The sequence below is a fragment of the Anopheles gambiae genome, chromosome 2 (genome assembly GCF_943734735.2).
Source record: "Anopheles gambiae chromosome 2, idAnoGambNW_F1_1, whole genome shotgun sequence".
NCBI lineage: Eukaryota > Metazoa > Arthropoda > Insecta > Diptera > Culicidae > Anopheles > Anopheles gambiae.
In genome coordinates this window covers 38,468,983-38,495,989 of record NC_064601.1, presented here as the reverse complement: position 1 = coordinate 38,495,989, position 27,007 = coordinate 38,468,983, and the positions used below count along the sequence as shown (strand labels likewise).

General features: G+C 50.4%; 1 protein-coding gene across 4 annotated transcripts; it reads right to left on the bottom strand.

Moving 5' to 3' along the window:
* Positions 1–516: 516 nt before the first annotated feature.
* LOC3290856 (ankyrin repeat and KH domain-containing protein mask) lies at positions 517–26,723 on the bottom strand. 4 transcript variants are annotated; one of them, XM_061649905.1, is made up of 20 exons: positions 25,427–26,723; positions 17,825–17,863; positions 16,666–16,801; positions 16,483–16,572; positions 16,314–16,374; positions 16,079–16,235; positions 15,694–15,993; positions 14,812–15,226; positions 12,964–14,678; positions 12,721–12,817; positions 12,143–12,618; positions 11,222–12,035; positions 10,867–11,133; positions 10,529–10,656; positions 10,132–10,419; positions 9,775–10,044; positions 3,611–9,703; positions 1,649–3,514; positions 1,414–1,566; positions 517–1,329 (listed from the first exon to the last, which is right to left on the bottom strand). In XM_061649905.1, exons 1-20 carry the CDS (start codon positions 26,516–26,518, stop codon positions 1,297–1,299), a joined length of 14,490 nt encoding a protein of 4,829 aa, XP_061505889.1. In that variant the 5' UTR covers positions 26,519–26,723; the 3' UTR covers positions 517–1,296. The 4 variants fall into 4 exon arrangements, with proteins under 4 accessions (XP_061505889.1, XP_061505891.1, XP_061505890.1 ...); XM_061649907.1 differs by having other exon boundaries at positions 23,399–26,722; XM_061649906.1 differs by lacking the exon at positions 17,825–17,863.
* Between the last annotated feature and the right edge of the window lie 284 nt (positions 26,724–27,007).

Genomic DNA, 27,007 nt, shown 5'->3' with positions numbered 1-27,007 from the left:
GTTAATTTCATAGGCGTGTGTTTATTTGCGGGTAGCATCATCCAAAGAGTAGCTTATAAGTGGATAGTAGTAACGGAGTAGAAGTAGATATTACTCTAGTAGGTGTTATAGTAATGGTATGTTTTATCCTTTTTATACTATACGTTAGACTTTGTGTGGCTCGATAATGGCCCTATATCGCGTCACGGGTTAACGGCACTAGCCTCCAAACTGAACCGTTCGATTAGACCCCATTCTGGTGGTGCTTCTGCTGTTTGAGGGATTGCGCGGTAGTGTCGTTGTTGCACTGCTCAAGGTGATCGAACACACTTTGTATGTAAACATTGTAACTCAAAAATTATGGTGTATGTATAAAGAGCTCCTCTACACCGTAACGTGTCCCGCGAACGGTAAATCTTTCTTTTGTCAATTCGGTCATTCTCTTTCATAGCGTTCGTTTCGGCATGCTCAGAGCGATGATCCCCTCTCTGAAGTGACATCGGGCGTAAGAAAGAAACAAAAAAACAAAAACAAAACTAGGCACAAAAGTACAATCTTGACATATATTCTTATATTCCATTACCGAGAACGAGATGGTGCACATAGTGTCGTTTACCTATACACTGTAAATGAACATTAGTGTGTTGCTTCGCTATAAACTGTACCATAATAAGCGTACATTCAAAAACGACTGAAAACTAAATATCGGTGTTGTTTTGGGGCACACCCTTGAGTGCAGCAGTTGCTGCCCCTCAGTACTACTTCATATTTGTGTGCGCGATCTGATGCGCGATTTGCTTTACTGATTTTATAGAGGAATTGTATGATTATACGTGTTAACGTCAGCAGTACTAGCGATTTGAAACATCTGTTTAGCAGCATTGACACTCTAGTTGTAACATATATAACGCAGGCATGCGAACGGGGTCTCTGACCAGAGGATAGTGTGTGTTATGCGTGTGTGTGCTGTGTGTGGTTGTGGAGTTGTGATTGTGTTGTTGTATCGATGCATCAACACCACCCCATCCCATCTTTGAGACAGGCAAGCGGCACGCAATGGAGAATATGGGCAGAATCAACTATCAACACCGCGCAGTGCGAGAGGCCAACTTACCAAACACTTGATACACTCTACTAGCTGGTTTTCTATGACTTTCCTTCACCCACTTATTCTTTCTATTCCCTTTTCTAATTGCTGCAGTTGGTTGAAGCAAGTGGTAGTTATGGTATTGTATATTATTACAACTGGTTTTCGACATCTCAACTAGCCTCGTCACATGGTCAGCCGCCAGCAAGCCAGGTCATTCGCGCTTCTATCTAGTGTCCGGACCATTTTTGCGACCAGCCGCCCTGCAAATCCGCAAAGAAAAGTACGTCAGAATAATGGTTCAACACTACTTCGCTTTAATTGTGTGTGCGCAGGGAGGAACTTACGTGCTTCTCATGTTCCCATGGTGGTCGCAGCTCTGCCGCTCCCGCCATATCGTTGGATGGTGTGAACGGATACTGCATGAAGTTCATGTTAGGTGGATTCGGCCCGCTGGGTCCAGAACCACCAATGTTACCATGGTAATCCATTTGAAGCTGCTGTAAAAGAGAGAAACCAAAACAAAACATTGTTTACCGATATCACAGCAGGCGATGCGGTTAGGAGTGCGGTTAATGTTACCTGGAAATGATCCGGTAGATGAATGTCGTCCATGTACTGTCTGTTCATTCCCGCCGCCGTTAGCCAGGGAAGGGGCGGTTGCTGCTGCTGATGCTGCTGCTGCTGCGATCCGCCCAGTCCACCACCGCTGCCCATGAACTGATTCTTATCCATGCTCATCCACGGTTGATTGCCGGATGCAGCAGCCGCTGCTGCCGCCGCCGCCGCCGCCATTGCCGCTGGCGATGCTCCACCGTTCATTAGATCCGGTCCATCCAGCCCGACGTATGCCGTTACCATGCCGGCATTGTACATGTTTGCGCCATTGTTGCCACCGCCCGCACTTGCTCCGCCGGCTCCAGCGCCGCTGCCAACGAGACCGACGTTACCATTTCCGCCGAACTTCCAGGCCCGCTCGGTACCGATGGCACGCGGCAGCTTTCGTGCATCTTCCATCATCGATTGCTGTTGCTGTTGTTGCTGCTGCTGTTGCTGGTGCTGAGGCACAAGTCCCCCAACGCCACCGTTTATGGCATGCGGCGCGTTGTTGTTGTTGTTCGGCGATATGTTCGGCGAACCGCCAGCTGCATTCAATGCCATCGCCAGCCCATTTTCCATGCCCATCAGGTTGTCTCGCTGCAGGTGGCTCAAGTCGGACGAAAACCAATTGCTGCCACCTCCTCCTGCGGCGCCGCGGTGATGCATGCCTCCTACCGGAGGCGGTCCACCGTTGCCACCTGCACCGGATCCGCCACCACCGTGCTGCTGCTGGCTGTTCGGTCGTCCCGGCGCCAGGCTGTACGATGACATCGACGGATACTTTCCACCGCCCATACCGATTGGCGGCGGGGCGTGGAACATTCCGGTGCCTGCGCCACCCGCATTGCTACCACCACCACCACCACCGTACGGCTGATGGTTGTTGGACAGGTTCATCTTGCCCGGCTGGTGCTGCGATGGCGGCATGACTGACGGGCCGATGCCACCCGAAAATGCGGACGCTTTCGGATTCAGTCGGGAGATGGGCGGCAGGCCGGTATTGCCGTTGCCACCCAGGCCAAGCTGCGGCTGGTAGGAAGATTGCAGTGAATCGGGTGGACCACCGCCACCGCTACCGCCAAGACCTCCGACATTGTCGAACATCGACGGCGGCGGGCGGGAGCTTCCTACCGGTGGCTGCTGCTGTGGTGCTAAACCGGCCGAATGATCGCGACCACCTGCATTCCCTCCACCCAGGTAGTCCGGCGGCCCATTGCCCCCAACGGGGTGGCGCATGTGGGAGGAAAGATTCATCATCGAGCGCAGCATGCCCAGGCCTCCGCCGGGAGCGCCTTGCCCATTGCCCTGCGCACTGTTGCCGCCCCCGTGCATTGATGGTGGCGGCGGTGTCGGTTTCATGCCCACGTTTGGCGGCTCATTGGCTGACTGGTAGGATGATGGCTGATGCTGATGCTGTCCCCCGCCCGAGCTGGATGACGACATTGACGATGATGCCGACGAGACGGAGTGTGCCCCACCGACCATGTTCGACACGCCCGAGTCCCTCGAGACGACCACCGACGACGGTGGCTGTTGCTGTGGACCGCCCAGGCCGGCAAGTGGCGACGTGCTGTTGCTGCCGCTATTTGCCCCACTCAGCATATGGCCCAGTCCTAGCGACTGTTGCTGCTGGTGCGAGTGAGGCTGCGGCGGATGGTGATGGAGATGCATTGGACCTCCACCGTTGGGCAGCTGCACCACCGGGTGTAAAGACGGTTGGGGCTGATGTTGATGCTGATGCGAGGACATGCTAGAGGCTGGCGGTGTGGTAGCATTGCTCGAGGCTTTCGAGCTAACCGGCGACGAGATGGCATTTCCGCGATATCCTGGCGCCTTTGATGCGTCAACCTATGAAAGAGGCAAGGGAAATAATTGTCGTTTTTTTTAATTTAATGAAATTCTCTTTTAGAGAGCTTTTTTACACACGGCTTAAAATACACATACCTGCAGCGTTGGCGGATTTTCCATGAAGGTGCCCAACACACCACTACCTGCACCACCTACACCACCGGCATGCTGGTGGTGCTGGTGCTGATGATGGTGGGGTGGCATATTTCCATGCGACAGGTGCTGATGCTGCTGCTGATGCTGGTGGCCACCGTACAGTGGGGGTTTGCCAACATCGGCCACATTATTAGCGGTCGCGTTTCCGCCCACACCCCACTGGCTGTTGGTAAAGGGATAATTGAACAGCGAATACACGTTCGAGGGTGGAGGCGATGGAGCAAGCTGCTGCTGCTGCTGCTGTCCGATGGGTTGCATCTTCGAGTGCAGCTGACTACCAATGGTTGGCGAGGTGGTAGAGGAGCCTTGCTGTTGCAGCAAAGGCGATGGCGTAGTGACGCTGCGACTTCCGATCGGCCCAGTCACCGACGTTACCGTCGACGATGCGGACGACGAAACGATCGAAACGGATGTAGGTGCGGATGAGGACGCTGCCGATGAGGATGGTGGTTGCCCGATCGGGGTTATCGATCGACCACTGCCCGGTGCTGCCAGCGGATTGGCCGTGTTTGGTACGCTGATAGGTGGTATCGGCGGTACGGCGGAAGCCTCCACAATCGTTGGCCCTGGTCCGCTGGTTGCGATGGGAGGAATAAACGTCGATATCTTCTGCTGCCCAGCAGCTCCTCCAACGCTTCCTCCAGCAGACTGTAGCGAAGTGGATGCATTTAAGTGGGAACCAATCGGGGATACTCCACCACCACCGATTGAATTGGCAGCACTGCTGCCAAATGGTGCTGGTAGTGTTCCACCAGGTGCTCCTCCACCGGTACTTTTAGCCGGCGATTGCTGCACTTGTGCCGATGCTCGCCCTCCAATCACACCAACTGGTGGCTGTTGTACCTGCTGCTGCTGGTGCTGTTGCTGTGCCTGCGGTCCGACGACGGAATTCGAGCCACTGCCGATGGAACCACCGGCATTGGGGAAGTTCTTTTTCTGGCTAGTATTGCTCACCGCATTTCCACCGTCTGATGCGACCAGTTTGGCAAACGATCCTGCCGCCACTCCTGGTGCACCAGCCGTCGCGCCGGCAGTGTTGCCACCAACGTTTGTACCACCAGCCTGTGGTACAGCCGAGTTGGAAGCAACTGATGCCTTGTTGTTGATGTTACCGTTCTTGGCCTTCATTCCCGAGCTTCCGAACGGGGCTGATGTTGCAGCACCGGAACCACCCGTGCCGCCCGTTGCTGACTGGTGGAGCGATCCCTTCGCACCGGTGCTACCACCGTTTGCCGACGGTACAGCAGACGAATGCTGTTGTGATGTTTGTGCAGTGGTCGGCTGCCGCTTGGAATCTTTGCCCTGTCCAGTGGAAGCAGCCACGGCATATGGCACACTGCCACTAGTCACACTGGCATTGTTGTTGCTGCCGGCTGCCGCCAACCCGCGGGACGGCTGTTGCTGCGAAGCGGCTGCGGCAGAAGATAGGAACAGATTCTTGGCCGCCGTCGGCCGTGCGCTTGCGTTTGACGGTGCGGAACCTTGGCTGGACGGAGTTTTAGTGTTAACTGGCCCAGCGGTGGTGGCTCCTGCACTGGCTCCCGTGGCTCCACCAGCAACGACATTGGCGGCACTACCGCTCGCCGCTTTGTTCGAAGAGCTGAACACATTCTTTGCACCCTTGGCAGAGGCCGTCGAAGTGTTGTTTGCGGCGGCGGCGGCTGCTGCCGCCGCTGCTGCCGCTGCCGCTGCTGCTGCTGCTGCTGCGGCCGCCACACCGCCTGATGCCACTATAGCAGACATGGTCGGTGCAGCACCATTTGTTGGTATGATGGCCGCTGGCACGATCACTGGTGACTGCTGTGCCGGTGTGGTAGACGACGACGAAGACCCAATACCACCAGATGTCCCTGCTGCGTGCTGGCCGGTCGAAGATGCAGATCCACCACTGGCAGCAGACGACGAAGCAGATCCGTATCCTCCCTTCGCTGTCGCACTGCTTGAGCTCGAGTTGTGCTTTGGCAGCATGGTCAGTATGTCCACGTCGGGATCCTTGATGAGGGTAACGATCAGCGAGTGCGCCTGCTTGGTCGCATCCTGCGATCCCTTGATGGTGATGGAGCGATCACCCTGGCTCTTGCCCTGCTTTTCTACCTCGATGTGGGCGCCGGTGGCAGCGCGGATGGCATTGATATTGCTTCCCGCCCGCCCTATTACACGCGAAATGGCATGCACTGGCACCTGCACCTTGCGACATTCCATTAGCGAGGAGGAAGAACCACCGCCCCCGCCACTGCTGCCTCCTCCCGTACCACTGCTACCGCTGCCGCTACCCTGCTGCACAGAGCTCTTGCGAACGACTTCCTTCCAGCCCTCCTCACGCTTGGCGCCGCCCGCCGAGTTGGATTGCGAACTATTTGCGCTCTGCTGCTGCGAGGCAGAAGTGCCACTGGACGCCGCCTGCTGCTGGTGTTGCTTCATCGGACTTGCGGAGGATAGTTTACTATGATGACCATGGTCCTCCGTGTTGTAGAAGCTGCTTTTGTTGCCGTGCGTTTTCTTTCCGCCAGCGTTGGTGGTGTTGTAGAAATTAGCACCACCGCTAGTGTCATCACCCTGTTCGGCAGTGTGCCGATTGCCGGACCCAAAGACGATGATGGATTTGCGATTACCAGCCGCACTGCTGCTCTGGTGAGACTGGTGGTGCATCGCTCCACCTCCCGCACTGCCCGCCTGCTGATGATGATGATCGTTGGAAGAGGATTTTTTGCTTTCGTTTTTCGTGCTCGCTGCCATTCCACCCGACCGCTCGTGGTCCTTCGGAGCGACATTTTCCTTCTCCGTCGTTTTTTCGCGCTTGTCCCGTCCTCCACTGTATTGCTGCTGCTGCTGCTGCTGCTGCTGTTCTTTCTCCTGCTGACGTCGATTCTTTTCTTTTGAGTTTTTATCCTGCACCACAGTGTTGCCGTTAGACGCTGCTGCCGAACCACTTTCCGGGCTCTTGGATTGACGACTGTTGTTGGTGTTGTTGCTGTTGCTGCTGTTACTGCTGCTGCTTTGCTGATGCGCATTGTTGGACGACTTACCTCCACCGGTAGCGTTGGCAACCGCTGCTGCCTTCGCCGCTCTTGCAGCACCGGCCGCATTGGTAGACGCAATGGCACCGCGTGCTGTTTGTGCCTGCTGTTGCTGCTGTTGCTGCTGCTGTTTGCGTTTCTTGTTGTTTTTCTTCTGCTCCAGGGCGTTGCTGTTCGAGGACGACTTTACCTCCGAGCTGGAGCATGAGCCCAAACTGTTGGCATCGATGCCGGAATCACCTTCCTCCTGCACCTGGTACGGTATCGACATCGGTCGGTATTGGTACAGCTGCCCATTCGCACCCTGTTGCTGCTGGCGCTGATTGCTGCCACCGGACGAAGCGGAAGAGGACGCAGTTTGATTGGATTCCTTTCCTTTCTCCCTGTCCGTGTCCTTGTGCTTCTCCTTTTCCTTATCTTTGCCCTTGCCTTCCTTCTCTTTCTCACGATTATTCAGCGGCTGCTGCTGCTGCTGTTGCTGCTGTTGCTTGCCACCGTGCGACTGGGCGGCAGTGTGGTTGGAACCGCGGTTTTTATTTTTATTACCGCCAGACGCTTGCTGTTGCATCACAGCTGAAAGAAGCAGCTCGTCCTCGTCGTGCTCACTGTCGACGTCCTCCTCTTCCTCTTCCTCCTCCTTATCGTCATCGGCTTCCTCTTCCTCGTCGTCGTCGTCGTTCCCGTCGCCCGCTGCACCCTCCTCGCCCATCTCTAGCTTGCGCTGCTGTTCCCGCTTTTCCGCCCGACGGCGCTTCTTCCTTTCGCGCCGTTTGGCAGCAGCCGCCTTGCGGCTTTCCTCGCGAGACCGCTCGAGATCAAGCTCCTTTAGCAGGATCGACGCGTTGATGTTGGCCTTCGTGGCCTGCTGATCCTTGGCGGCGCGGATCACCTTCACACAGTCGTGACACTTTTCCAGCAGTTCCTGCTCGCTGATCGTATTGATGTAGCGCGTCATCTCCTGGTCGGACGGGAACTGCGTCACCTGGCCCACCATCCATTTCACCACCTTCGTGTGGCCCTTCCGGAAGGCAGCCATCAGGCAGGACACCTTCCGGTTGTCCTGCGAATCAATGTCTCCGCCGGCGCTGCAGAGCAGCTCCACCACACCCAAATGGCCACCGTTGGCGGCGAGCCAGAGCGGGGAGTTGCCCTTCTTGTTCTTCACCTCCACCAAAGCACCGCGGGACAGCAGTAGCTCGACAAACTTCAGATGTCCCTTGTCCGCAGCGATGGTAAGTGCCGTATCGCGGGATGAAGGGACCGGCGCCGCATTGACGTCGGCTCCCTTGTCCAGCAGCACCCGACCGACATCGATGTATCCACCGGAAGCCGCCTCCATCAGGGGGGTAAGGCCGGTCTTGGCACGGTGCTCGACGTTGGCCTTGCGATCCAGCAGGAGGCTTACCACTTCGTGCCGTCCTTGGAAACAGGCCAGCGTAAGCGCGGTATTGCGGTTAGTTTCGATCTGCGCGTTTATGTCCGAACCCATGTCAAGCAGCAGCTTTACGGCGGCCACATGTCCATTCATTGCCGCTAGCATGAGCGGTGAAATGCCGAGTTTGCTTCCGGTTCGCGAATTAATCTCGGCGCCGTGCTGGAGCAGCAGCTTGATGATGTTCACGTAGCCACCGCTAGCAGCTAAGCTGAGTGGCGTGTAGTCGGACACGTTGCGATGTTCGCGGTTAGCGTTCATGCTAAGCAGCAGCTCGACCACCTCGTACCGACCACCGGAACATGCCAGCGAGAGTGGAGTGTCCTTCGTTCGCTCCGACTGTGCCTCAATCTCTGCACCGTTGCGGAGCAACGTATCCACCACCTTCTCGTGCCCGGCCGTGGCAGCCAGTATCAACGGGGTGAAGCCCTTCTTATCCTTGTGCTCAATGTTGGCACCGCGGGTAATCAACAGTTCCACCATATCCTCATGCCCACCGGCACAGGCGAGCGTTAGCGCGGTGTCGTGATTCGAATCCGTTTCGGAATCCACATCAATCGTACGCTCCGATACCACCGATCCACCCTGCGGGGGCAATATACCATTACCCGCGTGGAAGGGCTGAAGGGCCCCGCTCGGTGGCGGAATGTCCATCCCTCCTCCAACCGAACGCCCGTTGCCGGCAGTGGTGTCGTATTGATAGTTTTGCAGCTGTCCACTGCCACCAGCACTCTGCTGTCCGGCCGGTGCCTGGCGAACTGCCGGGACGGCGACACGGTTTTTCTCTTTGCGATTCTTTTCTCCCTTTTTGCCACCACCGGCACCGGCCATTTTGCCACCGCCAGCGACAGCATTCGCCGACTGATTGTTATCCATCAGCGCAAAGTGTTGCGTCCTCACCAGCGGGGGCATCTCTTCTTCGCCTCTGGTGGATGCGACTTGCTGCTGCTGCTGCTGCTGTTGGGATGTTTGAGTGGAGACCTGCATTTGGGCGTGCTGCAAACAGTGCTGTTGTTGCTGTGTCTGTTGTTGCTGCTGCTGCTGCTGCTGCGACTGCAAATGCTGTATCTGCTGTCCCTGGGCCTGGGACTGTAGGTGCTGCATTTGCTGTCGCTGCTGCTGTTGATGTTGCTGCAACGTGACGGAACCGGAATGACCGGCAGCGACCATTCCCTGCGCATGCAATTGCTGCTGCAGCTGCGCGTGCTGAATTGCCGCTGCGGCTGCTGCTGCAGCGGCATGTGGTTGCATTGTGGCAATGTTACACTGCTGCTGCTGCTGTTGTTGTTGCTGCTGCTGGCCGGTCGCTTGTTGCAGCGATAGTGACTGTTGCTGGCCTTGCGACTGCTGTTGGCCACTGTTCGGAAGCATGGTCATATGATCATGCTGCTGATCTTGCGCGATTTGCTGCTGCTGCTGCTGCTGTTGTTGCTGCTGCTGCTGAGATTGCAGAGTCGGCAGTTGAAATAGCAAATGCACTTGCGAGGCTTTATCTGCGTCGACATTAAACACAAGCTTTGGTTGCTGCCCGTCGGCACCGCTGCTCGCTTGCGGATGATGTAATACGGATCCGGAGGCGGATGCCTGTGATAAAGGTGAATTAAATTATTAATCATTGCACTAAACACATAAGCGGTGCCTACCTCGGTACGTACCTGGTGTATTTGATTCAGCAGCTGTATCTGATCCATTGAAAATTGTTGCGGATCAAACGTCAGCAGTTGGCTGGCGGCAGCTTGGCCTTGGCGGTACGCACACTGCTCATCGGTAAGGGCAACCGCGCTGCCGTCCTCCTCGGCTGGAGACGACGTACCAGACGTAAGCTGGTTCTGGTTGCCCGCCCAGCGTGTCTTGCAGAACGAATTTAATCCGATCAGATTTGCATACATGTCGATATCCTGACACCCGAAGTTGGCAGCCATATCCTGTTGGGGTAAAAAGTAGGGTATAAGTGTATGTGCTAACAACCCCGCCAGTGTCATTTTTCCTCGCAGACTCGTTATAGTACTTACATGCAGTGCCATTGGAATTTCTGGGCAGCCATTCAGCACATGGATCACATCGTCAATGCTGTCCACCCATTCGTAGTTGTACATCGATTCCCGCGAACCGTGCGCTTGCGTGGCCGTTCCGTCCTCCCCGTGGAACGTTTCCAGCGTTTCGTCCAGCGCAGGATACATTCCGCCAACACACTCGGTCATGCCGTCTGCCTCAGATTCCTCGATGTTAAACATCGGAAGGTGTTCCTCGCCTTCCTCAGCATACTGGTGGCCGTCGGTCGAATCGCCGAGTTTGATAGGCTGCAACAGTAGAAATAATGGGCACGATGCGTTAGTTAAAACCCAGCAGCGGAAAAAATACACATGCAAGGGGGAAGCAACAATTGCGCCCAGGTCGTTCAGTACTTACATTGCTACCACCCTTATGCTGAATGATGTTTTGCATATGCTGATGCACTTGCACAAATTCAGGGGCAGGCAGTATGTCCGAGCGACTGAAACTGCAGATGATGCGCGACAGCTCGGAGTACTCAATATCTGCAATAAGGGGAGAGAGAGAGAGAGAACGAAACACAATCAGCCTCAACTGTTTGGTCCTGCACACCATCGAACGCAAATAGTCCAGTTGGACAGGACTAATGTGCATGATCTGGGGGAAAGGTGGGCGACAATTCGTATCAAGCGCAGCGCGTGTACTACTATTGTCCATTCTCCACCCCCACCCACTCTTGGTGTTCGGTACACTACCGGCATTGTTCATCATCGCTGGCGGGGGGGAGGCGGGAGGGTCCAGGCTGGACCCTGGGCAGCTGCTACTCAGCGGTGGCGTTTCCGACGGCGATTTGGACGTATCGCAGAGCAAGCGATGCGCGAGCTTGAGCATCAACTTACGATCGACCATCGCAAAAAGGTTGAAATGGTTGTCCGGATCGAGGCTGGCCATCGTTCCGCCGTTACCACCACTGCCGGTGCCTCCTTCTTCTTCTTCTTCTTCTTCTTCACCATTGGCATTACCTGCACCGGTTTTGTTTGTTTGTTTCGAAAATTAGAATGACTTTGATAATGTGTCTGTGTGTGTGTGGGTGACGCTTTCGCCACTTACCTGCACCGGTGCTTCCATCTCCGCCTTGGGCAGTGGTGTTATTGTCGCAGCTGCCGCTGGTAGTCGTGCTGCTGTCGCTACTGCTGGCACTGCTGTTGCTGGTACTGCTGGCGGCGCTGATGCTGCCACTGCTGGTGGTGCTGCCTTCGCCGTCGCCACCAGCGCCAGCTTCGCCAGCCGGCACGCTGCTACCATCGGTGCTGGTTGTGCTCGTCGTAGAGTGGCTGCTGCTGGCGACGGTGCTACTGTTAACGCTACCTGTGGAACCACTTTCGCCCGTACTGCTGCTGCTGCTGCTCGCACTATCACTAGCACCCTCGGCGTTTGCGGTGCTGGGTGTAGTAGCCGTGCCGGTTGCATTTGCATCTTTGTCCGCTGCTCCGCTACCGTCGGCCGGTAAGTTGCCCGAACTTGACTGTCGCTCCTCTTGCGCGGAGGATGCTGCAGACAATTGGTCGGCCGATCGACCTTTGCTGGCATCGTCGATCTGGCCGCCCGATGTACGCTTTGCAGCTGCTGCGGTGCTCGTGATAACCGACGGGTTAGCGGATGGCGTAGGAACCATGCTGCCACTTTCACTCCCGGCGTTGGCAGTTGCCAACGTTTCGGTGTCATTTGCCCCATCCGAGTCGCTCTTCTTCACCTCCTCTCCTGCATTCACGAGGGTCTTCTTCTCGCTCGGTTTTGCACTTGATGGCATTGGTGCTGACTGCATGGTAGATGGCGTTATGGATGACTGTGACTGCAGATTCAAGTTCGCCATCGATTGTTGCAACATTTGCACATTCGCTTCGGAACTTGGAATCACAGAGGACTAAACAAACAAACAACGGTGACATTTTAGTTAACACACACATCTGGATGCATAGTTATGTTCCATCTGGGAACAAGGAGAGTTATTGAACAACATGAAGTGCTTACCAAGTTGTTATAAATTGACACCATCGGGTTCTGCTGTAGGACACTGGTGGAATTGCCACTACCGCCGGACGAGTTGTTACCCGCCAGCGGCCTGAAAAATGATTGCTGCGGCTGCTGTGCAAGAGTGTGCTGTACGGAGGCCGTGGCAGTTGCTACAGCTGCCGCTGCCGCCGCGGCTGCTGCGGCCGCCGTTTTGCGATTATTCTTGGCATCTTTCTTCGACACGGGCTTAACCTTTGGACGATCGCTGATGGCAGTGCTTTGTGACACTTCCGAAGGGCCGGTCAAGAGTGTACCGCTGCTGGTCCCTCCGGTGGCCGGACTGACGGAAGTGCCGGTGGATACAACCGAAGCGCCAGCGGCATTAGCAGCTATTGTTGCTAGCTGAAGATGCTGCTGTTGCGATTGAGGCAAGTTGGTTTGCAATGGCGTACCAAAGAGAAGCCCACTGTTGCCGTCGATTGATGTTTTACCAGCTGCAGCAAAAATAAAATTAAAAGATCAATTACATACCGTACACCCATAGAAAACATTACATCCGCTTCCAACTCATTTCGTTATTTTTTGGTATAGCTTACCTTGAACGGGTGTGCCTAAATTGATGTATGTTTCCGTTGGTGGCAAAAGAGTCGATGGTGGACCTTTAGCATCACTGATGAATTGTATTTTCGCCTTCTGCAATGAAATTACAATCAGAATCGCAATCAATGGCCACATCTAGGATGTCCAAACTGTTACGTAGACTAAGTTAGCAGAGGGTACAGCACCATACTACGCTCTAGCACAAACATGAAACCATGAAACCAATGAAAAACAATTACCTTCTGGAACTGGATCTCGTTCATCTGCTTCTGATACTGTTCATAATCAGATCGCATCGCCACATTGCTCACGCGGGGTGGTGGCTGTTGCTGCAGCGGCGAAACGTTGCTCACACCAGCACTGCAGTTGCCCTTGTTATCCTCCCCAATGGGTTCGCTCCTCACCTGCTGTGCCTCGGAACTGGTAAGGTTTGCCTCGAACGGCGAAGGCAGTGCTACTGTCGGTTGCTGTTGTTTTTTGCGCAGCAAGCTACGCTGCTGCTTGTTTCCACCGCTCAACCCGGCCGCATTGTTGTTGTTACCGACCATCTGCTGCTGCTGCTGCTGCTGCTGCTGGGTAACGACGTTGTTGCCTTGCAAAATAATTGGCTGCGCTGCTTGCAGCTGCTGCGCCTGCTGCTGATGTTGGTGCAAGTATTGTATCAACTGTTGCTGCGCGACAGCGGCCTGATCGTGTTGCTGCTGTTGCTGTCCAGCAACGGGTGGTATTGCCGAGGAGGTAGCAGACCCCGCCGGTACGGTGTTCATGCGGCGGGCACGCGTGCGAAAGCCATTGCGCAAATCCTCGAAAAAGCTGTCCTTCGATATTGAAGAGTCCTGAATTTCCAGCAGATGTTGTGCCAGTACGGAAGTATCGTTGCCGCTGCTGTCCAGCAGCATGTTTGCCTGATTGATCAGCTGATGGCTGTTGGCAAGCAATTGCTGGTGTTGCTGCAACTGCTGCTGCTGCTGCAGCGTTGCCTGCTGAGACTGCTGTTGCGGTTGTCCCTGCGCTTGCACCTGCTGCTGCTGTTCGAGCATTTCCTTGCTTGGCAGTTGGAAAATCTGTTTGTTGCTTACTCGGATTGCTTCAGGAACCTCGCGCAGCCCGGGTGGACCCGCTAGCAGTTGCTGTTGCTGCTGTTGCTGCTGCTGCTGTTGTTGCTGCTGCTGCTGCTGTTGAGCTTGCTGCAGTTGATGCTGCTGCTGGTGGTTCTGCGTAATGATCAACTGCTGTGCCGCCTGCTGATGTTGCTGCTGCAACTGTTGCTGGTGCACCTGCTGCTGTTGCTGCAGTTGCTGCATCTGACCGCTGCTGAGTATGTTCTGCTGCTGGGCAGCATTAGCGTTCATCAATGAGTGAGGAAAATCGAGCAGCAGCTGAACCACTCCTATGTGGCCACCCTTCGCCGCTTCGATCAGCATGGTGCTGCTGTCCTTCAGCCGATGGAACGGATCTGCACCGTTCTTCAGCAGCAGTTCCACCACATTCTGGTGACCGCCGGTGCAAGCGAGCGATAGTGGCGTGTGGTCGTTGTTGGTGGTGTGGCGATTCACATCCGCTCCCCTTTCAATCAGGAACTTCACAATGCACCAGTGACCGGCCCGACAGGCTTTCATTAGCGGCGTGCGGCCACCCTCGGATTCGTGCTCCAGCTCGGCACCGTAATTCAGCAGGATGTCCGCCACTTCCGTATGGCCGTTCTCGCACGCGTACGTCAGCGCGGTATCGCCCGTCTGCGTCTGGGCGTGTACGTTTGCACCGTGCTGCAGCAGAAAGCGCACCAGATCGATGTGACCCTCCTGGGCAGCTTCCATTAGCGGCGTCGATGCACCGAGCTCGATATCTGCACCATTCTTGATGAGATACTCGGCCACTTCGATGAAGCCTCCGCAGCACGCTAGCGTAAGAGCCGTCTCCTGAGTTTCTTCAGTTTGAGCATTGATCTGCGCATCTGGTAAGAGAGAGAGAGGGAGATAAATTGTAAACCATAATCGAATCGAATGCTGTGTAACTCCGGGAGACTCGAGAATTAAAAGGTGCAAGAAATTGAAGCACAATATTGTTTGTAAGAAAGTAATACTTACTCTGTTGTAGCAATAATGCCACCATTTCCTCATGACCCTCACGTGCGGCCTCCATCAGCGGAGTGTAGCCTTCATCGTTCACTTCCTCGATGTTGGCTCCGCGATCGATTAGCAGCATGGCCAGATCGACATGTCCGCCACACGCTGCCAGCGTGAGCGGAGATTCGAATGAGTCTGTCGGCATATTGACCTGTGCCCCCGAGTCCAGCAGCAGCCGCGCTACTTCCACGTGCCCATCCATGGACGCTTCCATCAGAGCCGTGTGCATTTCGTCGGTCTTATGCTCCTGATCTGCCCCAGCCTCCAGAAGGTAGCGCACCATATCTAGATGGCCCTTGTAGCAGGCGAGGGTCAGTGCACTCTCCTTAAACTCATTCGAATGGGTGTTAATTCCGGCACCATGTTCCAGCAGGATCTGCGAAGAGAACCACATTGTTTCTTGATTACTGTTTTGCGCTGTACCAATTGCCAGTAAGCACTTGCTATAATAAGTAAAGTGAGTGCATATTTCTTGTTGCACTGTAATATCGAATGTTAAATCCATCAGATAAGATCAAATAAAAATCATTACTCTGTAACAAAAGTGCACACCATGCAGATGGTTATCGAACTATCAACTAAATAAATGGTACAATTTTGCCAACTTGCTCGACCTTAGAATCGAGCAAAGAGATAGCGACTCAATAATGCGGAGCAAATCAGGAAATCAAATCATTGTTCGTTGTATAATTGGTATGACCACAAGCAAGGCAGCACAATTGTGTAACGGATGAGAGTTCTGTTCTCGGGTGTAATCATTTGGAATGGGTACGATAAAACTGACAAGTGTTGCTTGATTATCGGGTCATCAAACTATGAGCGGATGAGCGGAGGGACACATACCTTAGCCACTCCAACATGACCAGCGGAGGCGGCTTCCATCAGCGGGGTGTGACCATTTTCGTTATGGTCCTCCACCTTGGCACCGTGATCCAACAACAACTTCACCGCTTTCTCGTGACCCCCGGCACAGGCGTACATGAGTGGTGTGTTGCCGGTGGAAGACTGCGCATTCACGTCTGCACCGTGCTTGAACAACAGCTCAATGATATCAACGTGACCAGCCGACGCAGCTTCCATCAGCGGTGTGCAGTCGTTCTTTTGGCCACGATCATCAACCTGTGCAGACATTGCCAGCAGTACCTGGGAATTTGGAGAGAGCAGAACCAGGAGATCGAACATTAGTATCATATTGTAACACTGCTACACTGGTGCCACTGTAACATACCTGGGCCAGTTCGTAGTAGCCGGCGGAACACGCCAACGATAGCAAAGAATCGCCCTCTTCGGTCGCTTCGTTCAGCGAATTTCCCTCGACAAGCAGTCGCCGGACAGTGTTTACGTCGTTATCAGTGCAGGCCGCAATCAGCGAACGCGATAGCAAACTATAATAAAATGAAAACGGGACGTAAAACAAGGTGTTGCTACTAAGGAACCTTTACTGAAGAACATTTTACACTTACTTCTTATCCCTTGGACTGCCATCGCTGGATTTCATTCGCGTCAATGCATGCGCTGCTTCGTCTGGATGATCAAAATTGGTAGGAAAATGCAAAGAAACGTTATTTAGTATTAGTTTGTTATTAAATAAATATAACACTCTTTCACAAGTGTGCTACCAACCAAACCTACCTCGTTCATGGTCGGTATCGTCATCGTTCTCTAAGAGAAACTTTCCGGGTACCGTGCTATGAACCATGTCATCGTCATCTTCGTCCTCTTCTGTTGTGGTCGAGCATTTAAGAAAGAACAGAACAAATCAGTATATTAATCGATCAACACAGTGAATGCCGCGCGCCATTGAATCATGCGTACCGTCGGAATCTTCATTATCGTCGGCATCGTTGTCGCAACTGTCCGACTCATCCATATCGACATCATTCTCGCAGCTGTCGGAACATTCCGTTTCCGGAATTTCGATCGATTGCTGATCTAGTGCGAAGTCGTCAACCTGTCAAAGAAATTACAAAACAAATTAAGGGTAAGCCGTATTGTTTATTTTGAACGATTCGTAGCAGATAAAATGTTTCAAACGCATTCGTTAAAGTCAAAAATATATGACACATATATTTGAAGCCTTCGTAAGCGTTGCAGCAGCCTCTCTTTTATTTGCAGAACAATTCGCTAAAATTATCTTTCACGACAAAAATGTGTAATAGTAAATGGTTGTTAAAGAAATGTACAATACTTTCCCAACTTGCTCGCCTAGTTGGTGGAAAGTAGTGGAGCAAAATTGAATATTTTTATTTCATTATTCATCACAAAGAACAGCCATGCGTTGTTGCCGGCCAGTTCAAAATTATTTCTTTCGAAAAAAAAAGTGAAAATAACGAAGCAAATATTCCGACAGTCCATGTTATAATGAAAAAAAGTATTTCTGAAAAAAAAAAAAAAATCTCTGTGACTATTTTCCCATCTATTGGGATTCATTACTAGTTCTGGCCCTTCTTTTGCTGGATGATGCGTCGAAAGGCATAAGATCGGCTGGATGGTGTTGTTGGTTGTGAGTGGGTCTTAGCAAGTTATCAATTTAAGCAACGATTAAAAGTTATTAACTTTAACATGTGCTGTAGCATAATTTGTTTAGTAATATTAATAATTGTTCAAACACAAGTAAAAAACGCATAATAATTTCTATTAAGCTTTTTCTAGGATAAAAAATACAAAATTGATTCTCCTTATTCATGACAAAACGTGGTCGTTACATGATGTGAGGAAAACAGTTTATGGTATTGAAATTTAACAATTTTTGGTTAAGAATTTAGCTCACGGAAGGTACTATCGAGTGAGGAACACAGTTGAAAAAAGGAAAACCACATTAACGTGATGAAAAAAAAAACATAAGCATGACATCAAGCTATGGGAATAAAACGCGCACAAGTAAACACACCCACACGCAAACACACACAGAGAGAACGCGCAGGCCTCTTGGGACAGGGTGGAGACCGCATTCAACACAAGCAACAACACTTACCAGCAGATCTGGCCTTAGACATAGGCAAGCCAGCAAAATCTAAGAGGTGAAATAAAAAGGAAGATAAAAAAGGGCAAACATAACGTAAACTATAAGATTTACGAACTTAAAAACAGACAGCAGAGTTATTTTTTGAACTTTTTCTTAAAAGTTCGCTTATGGCAGAAAATTATAGGAACAAGAATTTTAAGATGATTCACACTTATTAATTTATGACATTGCAGACCCTTACGACCCATCGAATCACGTTTCAGTTCGTTTCAAGAAAAACCTATATTCTAAAAAAATCAGTAACAAATATATACACATACATGAAAGAAAAAGCTACAGCATGCATTTCGATGTGCACGACATATTCTACACTACCCACAGCTCCAACCCTATAATCCGAATGAAAAATAAACACTGCACTGTAAATAAACATGTTATAAAAAGGTACGCGAGTGCAAAGATCGTTTGCAAGGGGGAAGAAGTTGTTGGATGCCGAATTTAACACTTTTAACTGTCTGGCTGATCCGCCGTAACGAGACTACGATCTAGTTTCATCCCATACCTTTAGTGACACTGTTTCGGTCAATGTTTAAGGTAACTTTGCTGTGCAGTTCTGTCTCTCTGCTGGTGCGGTGTGTGCGTTTACTCTAATGGCAGCACACCGGCACACAGCACAGAGCTGAGAGGGAAATGCCGTAATTCTCTAAATTTAAATCACTGCACTGACATTAAAACAGACACTGGCTAATCGCGACCAGACAGGAAGGGATCATATATTTGTGCTACCTGGCGGCTCTGGCTTTGAGGAATCGCTTTTGGAAACAGTTTAAAAAAAGTCTTCTTGGACATACGTTGCGTGTTTGAAAAGGACAAATCCCATTGGTTTGTTTCACAAATTTATCATGCTAATATTATTATATACAAATGGCATACAATAATTGGTAAAAAGTACTATAATTTATGCTTTTGCATAATATTTCCCTTAAGCATTGAACACACAAGCTGCCCTTTCATCAGTGGGACATTTTGCACCAACTTTTCAAAAGTAGTTGGTGTATTGACCTCTATCCTCTACCTAAAAATTGCTAATAGGTGTTAGGTAAGTGTATGCGTGAGTGCATTTGAGACTTCCATTTAGCTGTTTGAATGGCATAAAGTAGTGAATATTAAACGTTGAAACACGATCACTAGGAATGGGACAAAAAGGGAATATGCCAACAAGGCTAAACCGCAATCGTTTTATACTTGAACCAAAGTGAGTTTTAATTGTTTAATGTTTTTTTTTCTAATTTTTGAGATTTTCTGTTTAAGTGGATTTTGCTTACAACAGCAAATAATTTGTCGATTTTTGCTTGAACTTCACACCACTGATGGTCGCTATCGACCCCGTTCGTGTCACGAATGAAGTCCATCGAATCGCCATCAGAAGAACACGAAAACACGGCGATAAACGGTGGAATTAATACCCCTCCCCCCCCCCCCCCCCTCTCCTCTCTCCCACCCTCCTTGTGTAAACCGTCAATTTCTTTGACACCCTACGCAAACCAACGTACACACACCATCAACAGCCAGTGGTCCCTTCCTTCTTATGGCCCCAATTACCATCTGCTACCGGATCATGACCAGTGAGCTTTACTACCACTACTACCAGCGACGGGCTTCTTTATTTCTTCTATCTTCTACACGCCCTGGTGCTTTAATCATAATTGCAAATGTTGTCCCAAGCGACGGCACGGACGGTCAATTCAAAAACATTCTGTCGGTGGTGGGATGGGTTGATTTGATAGCTTCGCTCCAATCAAACCGCACAACGCCGGGTCGTTGTAAGCACCACTATTTGAAGGTGTACTTTGTATTGCTAGTTTAAACGGATTAAAAGAAATAAAAGTAATTATTATAACTCATATTTGTAGCAAACAATTAGATACGAACGAAATGGTAGCAAAGTATCCCGAATATTCGCACTGTATCTTCCGGCAACGCCCAAGTCAACATTCAATTTATCCTACAATAAAAAGTGATGTTTGGAATGCTTAGACCAGCAAGACTGTAGGAGTACTTAAAAAAACTAGTACTACCGTCGATGATTAGCCCTGGATTGTCTGTTACACGACCCTTTATCCGCGCGATCTATACGGTACGATGCAGCAAGAGACGCCGGCCACGTGCTTCCGCAACCGATAAATTCAATTCAATTCCTATTTGTTAACCTTTGTGATTCTTAGTGTGACAGTACGGCAATACAGGGTTTTCCGATTGAGTTTAGACTAGCAGCATACTTTTTTTGAATAGTCGCAATAGATTCTTGACTAGCATCCTCTATTTTTGATTACGAGCAATGGATTATTCACTAGGAGCAATTGATTTCAGCAGATCCCTGCATGACAGCCTAAGAGCGTTGCGTTTATAACACCCGGTGTGACAGATCGACTTGAATATTTATCTGTTAATAATATTTAACTTCATGCAACCATTAGTTTAAACGATTTGTTTTATTGTTATTTATCATTCACAAAATAATAGATAAATGATCTGATAGGTTTTCAGTGCTATTGTTTTGATTTTATGAATGCACAATACAACACAAAAGCACTTAACGGCTGAATTGAAATATGCAGTAGTGGAGCCACAGGCATAACCTAACCAAGAGCTAGATTGGGCAAGTTTTTCAGAGTGACCATATGTAGTTCTATCGATTTTCGATCGAATATCGGTTTACAATTGAGCGCACTATAACTCAATTTTTCTAACCAAAAATCAAATGTTTTTCTAAGTATTCACCGTTTAACGTAAAATTATAATTTAATAAATTTTGTGAGTGAATAAAAAGTTGTTTTTACCGAAAATTACCGAATTTGCTTTAGATTTCCTACCGATAACCTCTAAAAACAATCTGGTCACTCCGCGCCAGCAATCGGCCTGCTGAAATCAATTGCTCCTAGTGAATAATCCATTGCTCGTAATCAAAAATAGAGGATGCTAGTCAAGAATCTATTGCGACTATTAAAAAAAAGTATGCTGCTAGTCTAAACTCAATTGGAAAACCCTGTATTGACCACTACTGCGAGTGTAGTGTGGATCAGCTTAAATCGCACTCTTCCCATTCTTGCTTGACGGATGAAAACACGCATTGCCGGCTAGCGCCATCTGTTGGATGGTATTTGTACTAAACAAATGTCACCTGTCCCGGGCCCTGGCGGTGCGTTGCGAATCAATGGAAACGGTGTATCGCTTCCTTATATATGCTACAACAAGATAAGTGTCGCATTTTATTTTGTTTCAGGTTTCCTAAAAAGTGAAAAAAAAATTGTTCCCTTTTTCGCTTTGCTTTCCCAAAGAAGGTGCCACAGAGGCCGGCTTGCTGTCTAAGAGAACTAATAATATAAAACCACAGATCAAGAAGTACATTAGTTATGCCGACTAAACAGCTAAACAACCTGTATGCAAACCATGTTACCAACAGCAGGCTAAATGAAACACGGTAACTATTATGTTAAGCTATTCAAATAAACAAAAGGGCGTACCAAACTGCGTCTCCTAACACGCTGGTGGACCCCCTTTTTTAAGCATTTGAATTTCACAACGCTTGCCATTTTTGTTCTCTGATATGCGCATTTGTTGCTGTAGCAGCAAGGAGCATCGATTTTCTGCGAATCAATTGTTGAAATACGCGAAAAATGCATTCCACATTAAAAACGCTTTAGAGAAATCGATCCCACCGTAGCCGCAACAGAAGCAGCAGCAGCAGCAGCCGTCAGCCAGGAAAGGAAAACAAATTGCGGCAACGCTCGTGCGTGAGTGAGATAGAGCGACATATGTGCGTATGTGTTTGTGTGTGTTGCGTGTGCGGCGAAGGCTAAACCGTGTGCTCTGCCACACACATCGTGAAAGCAAAAAAAAATACTGCAAAGAAACGTTGCGTCGTCTTCTTGGATCGCCGCCGTTCCGTTGAAACGTCTCCAATGGCATAGAGTGGCGGCGACGGCAACGGCAGCCAGCACCCTTACGATAGAAGTGTGCTTTCACCAACACACACACACACACACTCACACGTACCCGAATGCGCCCACCCATACAATCGCCTTGCCGCATCGACTGCGACTTTGCGGAATGTGGAACACACACACACGTAGAGAAACATACTGTGTGCTGTGTGTGCCATATTTCCGTTGCTCTTTTTTACCAACCAACCACCAATTAGCTTAACACACGATTGCGAGATTTTGTCCAGCGGATGTGCAAATGCAATTATTGTGATGAAATTGTGCGAATATGACTGTGGGCCCATTCTGCACAGGCACAGGGAATTGATTTTTTTAGAGCTATGCCTCACGGTTAAAACAGTGACGGACGAGGCGCCTATGAACCATCCCTTCTCTTTATCCCTATTACGGTCGCGATTGCAAAGTAAGGTTAGGGATGCGCGTTTCTTTGTGTACATGGTACATTTTGCTACATGAGCTCTTCCTCTCTGATAAAGCACACTAAAACTGTTTTAGAAATCGCGTTTGAAAAGTGCATCCAAAAAAGAGTTTCGAAGAGTTTAGGCAAAAGTTATGTAGGCAGCGCACACAGCAGCACTTTCACGTTTTCTCCCTACCTCACAGTCTCTTTCTCGCTCTTCCCTCTATCGCACTCGCTCGAGTGCACTATTAATACTATATTTCTTCGCCGTGTAGTGGTATGGTGCTTCACGGCGCACGTACACTACCACCCATGCACACACAATCCATTGCCGGGGACCGCTATTCGATGTAGTGGTTCGATCCGGTACACCTACTTGCCCGCAGCACACTACGGCTGCCATGAAAGGGGCAGCAGCGCCAGCACCAGAGCAGAACTTGGAAGTAATGTCATGTCATGTCTGCCGACTTTTTTTTTTGCTCTCCACAATCCTTCTGAACTCTTTTTGTCTTTCAACCGGGCACACTCGCTATACACAGAAGACAGGAACAATGAAAGTGCTCCGCCCGAATCACGTAACCCACGTTCTTTTTTTTCTAGTCCGCTGACAGTTTAACAAAAAACGGTTCTATCACAATTGGGCCGTTGGATTCTCACAGTTTTCACATGACTTTTCGTTACGACAAGCTCCCGGGATTGCAGCAAACGCACACTAACAAGAACAAGATGTAGTGAAGAATTCCACGGTTCAGTTGATCGAAGGAAGTAAAAGAGCACGGCGGCAATCAAGAACAAAAAACTGGATGAAACTTCAATTAAAAAAAATCACTCAATTCCCACACACGTACACACCAATACACACTTGCAAAAACTATTCCAGTACTGTCGTGTACTGCTGCTGCTGATTCACACACACGCAGTGACGGTGTGTTGGTGGAGGATGTACCTTTTTTTCTTCTTAATTTTGACAACCCATCCCATCTTTTCGGGCCACTGTCTGCTCCGCACAACACCACACGTTGATCCGCATGTTGCGGAAATTCCCCTTCCACACTGCAGCTTATATTTTCGCACCGCTCCATTTCGGCCATGATTTTCGGCAAGCATTTTTTCACAACGCCATTACACACCGCGTACGGGGAATTTTGCATCCAAGAACACACATTCAATGACACTTACGAGCATTCTGACTTCCAACGCACGCTGCTGCTGCTGCTGGCCGAGAACAACGACGTTCCGCGAATTTTGCTCCGATTTCCCAACATTCACTTCCACCTCCTCCTCTTCTTCTTCTTCGTCTTCTTCGTCCACTTCTTCGTCGTCCTCCTCTTCCTCCTCATCGTCGATTAGGGCACAATCTTTTAACCTTTTCATCACTTCTTCCATGCTCGCCATCATGAGGCCTTCGTCACACATTCTACTACTTCGATCATCAGCATCTTTCTCTGCAGTCAAACCGTCGTCGTCGTCGTCGACGTACCACACCATGTACGCGCACACACAGCCGTATGCACGCACGCACTTCCCACTTTTCCTGCACGGCACTGTCAGCAGACTAAACTAGTTTTGGGGCCGAAAAAAGATTTTGCTGCCCGCACACTGAAAAACGTTCCGACACCCAATTCGACGAACGAACGGTCGCGACTGTTCCTTTTTCCTGCTGCTGCCACTTTTACCCGTGACACATGCACACGCACACTCGCGCACCTTCTGCCACAGTGACCGCACTGTCACTGTGTTAGTTTGCTTTGCCTGATTCGCTCTCGCGCATATACACACACACATACACACACGCACGCATACACGTGCGGCGCACACAGCTGCCATTACGCACACTACGCGGTCGCTACACACTACTGCCGTAAATTGCTGGCCCGTATATATCTTTTTTTTTACCAGCAGCTTCTGGGCCCGATGACGACTGCCGGATCTCCCCATTCCCCGGGTCGGTGCGCTGCAGGCTCTGCATCCCATGCAAAACCACCACCCATTTGCTGCATAGCACGCAACCGACAGAGCTCACACCACGGCTGACTAGATAGAATGTACAAAAAAGATGGAAAAAGCGTGGTGGATTGCTCGACTCCGAATGACAAACACGGCACCCTTTCTATTTGGGGTTAAGGGTGTGATCGATGGGCTGGCTTTGATGACCAACAATAGCCAGAGTATTCGGATAACTTAGAACTGATTTGCTCTAGCATATTATTTCAATACCTAGACGACCCATCATCAATATGTGATCATTGCTATTGCAAGTAAAAATGAAAAGCATTCTAGCTTCCGGTTTCGCTAGAACGCACTTTCGCGTGGATGCTGGACGGCACAAGGGATCAGCTTCTTCCGTCTCTGTGCTCCATTTCTTCTTCCCGCGGCAACTTGCCGCGTTCGTACGACCGAACGCATAATCCATGCTCCGGTATGCATATGGCAGAATAATGAATATCCCCGGTGAACATATATGAACAATGCTGCTGCCTTCTTTCCTGTTTTCCAACACATTTACACTTCCGGTATTTTTTAGTTAGCAGAGATGACACCCGACAATGTTGCGAAAAGAACAGTTGTGTCGTATTGTGCTACCAATGAGAAAAGTACAATTATGTTACATTATACCGACACTGATGTGTCATGTGAAGCCAACATATTTAAGCTGTACAAGGAATAAAATAGTGTCTTCACGTTGAAATCGTTTGCCTTCAGTTGTATCATGAACCGGTAGAGTTTTTTTTCAATTATTTTAAACAATACCAAGCATACACGAAATGCTTGCTTTTTTTCTAGGATAATAATGCGCAGAACAAACGGGCGATATGTAACACTACTGTTGGCTTGTTTTGAGTGTGCAGTCAAAAGCTAAATTTTAATGAAACACTAATAACGTCGGTCTAAAAGTAGATAAGAAAACAATCCGATGGTCTAAGGGTATCGGTGCAACGGATCCTTCAAGGTCGGACATCATCAAATCCCAACTATACCGCTCGTGGTTCCTGTACGCGGTACTGATGATAACTTTACCCTGAGCCCATCACCGAAGGGGTAGGAAAAGTGCAGAGCCGATTAAGGTTGTTGTGCCAAAGCGGAGGTAAATTATGTGGAGAGAGATATTCATGATTCGATGATGGAAGTGGATCGATACCGCTAATAAACAACACGTGGAACGTGTGCCCTGCTATAACAAAGTTAGCATTAGAGTGAAGTATTTACCTCCGACACCGATTCCTCTTCCGACTCTGACGAGTCCGACACGCGAGGCTGTATCTCGGAGAAGGTCTCGGTATCCGACTTGGCGGGAGACGAGCTGTTGCTGGTCGCTGATGGTTTGCTGTTGATGTTGTGAGCGCTCTGGCCAGGAGGCGCACCTGCAGCGGCGGTAACCGGCTTCGACGCTGCGGCCGTATTTCCGGTACCTCCTCCTACGCCTCCTGCGGTTTTACCCCCATCGCCATCGCTGTTGTTGGTGTTAGTTGGCTTGCCGCCGCTGCTACCATCTCGTCCAGCAGCGCCTGGGGCGTGCGATGGTGCAGAAGAGGGCTTTGTTGCCGTTGTGGAACTCTGGGCTGACGACATTGTTTTACCATTATTTTTAGAAATGTTTTTACAAATCACGCTGCCACCGTCCAGTTGGGATCGACCCGATTCGACCCCGACGGAGGCCGCGGAGCGTACAGCGCCGGTCGCTGTGCCGGCTGGGCCAAGCGTGAGCCTGCCCAGCGCCCCGGACACAGCGTTGTCTTCCGCTTCCGCCGACGTTGGCAAGGGATGCGTCGATGCTTCTACGACCGTTCCCGTTTCGTCATCAACATTCTTTCCTGCACCCAAGGCCGATGATGATGACGATGGCGGCGAACCAGTCGAGGAAGTGGTAGCCGCACCAGCAACAACGACGTCGGCGACGATAGTAGCACCAGCAGCACCACTTCCACCACCACCACCACCACCACTGCTTTTCACACCACTCTTGCCACTATTGCCGACACCACCACCACTACTGCTGCTGCTGTTGCTGCTACTGCCACCACCGATTGTGCTGCTGTTGTTGCTGCTGTTGCTATTGTTCGCTGGTTTCGATGGTGGCGATGACGAAGTTTTGGGTGCTCCACCGAGGGAAGCTGATGCGAATGCCTTTGCCACTTCTCCTTCCGTTGATGTTGATGCGGATGAAGACAACGAAGACGACGACGATGATGATGGAGGCTGCTGCCTCTGCTGCAGCTGCGATTTCGACGAAGTCTGCTGATTCACTGATTTTACAACTTTTTCCCGGTTTTTCACTCCGGATTGTTCAGCATTCTGCATTGTTGTCTATGTGTGCAACAAACAAGCCGCATTCGCGATGCGTTTTTCACACGTTCGGTACGGGTACAATCACTTTTTACCATAGAAAATCGCTTTTCAATACGGAGCTACCGTGCTTCGACCGCCAGTAGAATTTTTCGCCATATTTTATTTTCTCCCTTTTGCTTTCTCTCGCTCCGCACCCCGTTCTGCTCGAAATGTGCTCGAAACGAGAGGGGTTTCGCGCAAATCTGCCCGAAAGCCGTCCACTTTTGACAGCTAATTCGCCCGAAAACGGCTCGTCACATCCGGAGCGAATATCATGCGGTGGGGGAAAGAAAATTTGTTGTATCGTGAGCTCCAGCAAGCAAGACGTATCAGAACGTTCCAGAGGACGGTTCCCAAATAGCCAGCTCGTACTTTATAGCTGATTTGGGGCTGTTTTACGAAAAATCGGGCCGATGTCGTACTTTGTGGCTGATTAAGAGATGAAACAGTACTTGGTGGAAC

Excerpts from the sequence above, each read along its gene's own strand:
- LOC3290856 (XM_061649905.1), bottom strand. The coding sequence starts at position 26,518 with ATGCAGAATGCTGAACAATCCGGAGTGAAAAACCGGGAAAAAGTTGTA. Across the intron at positions 15,227-15,693 it reads GTCATGTTGGAGTGGCTAAG|ATCCTGCTGGAACATGGTGC; the intron begins GTATGTGTCCCT and ends TTCTCTTCGCAG. Across the intron at positions 3,515-3,610 it reads AAAATCCGCCAACGCTGCAG|GTTGACGCATCAAAGGCGCC; the intron begins GTATGTGTATTT and ends CCTCTTTCATAG.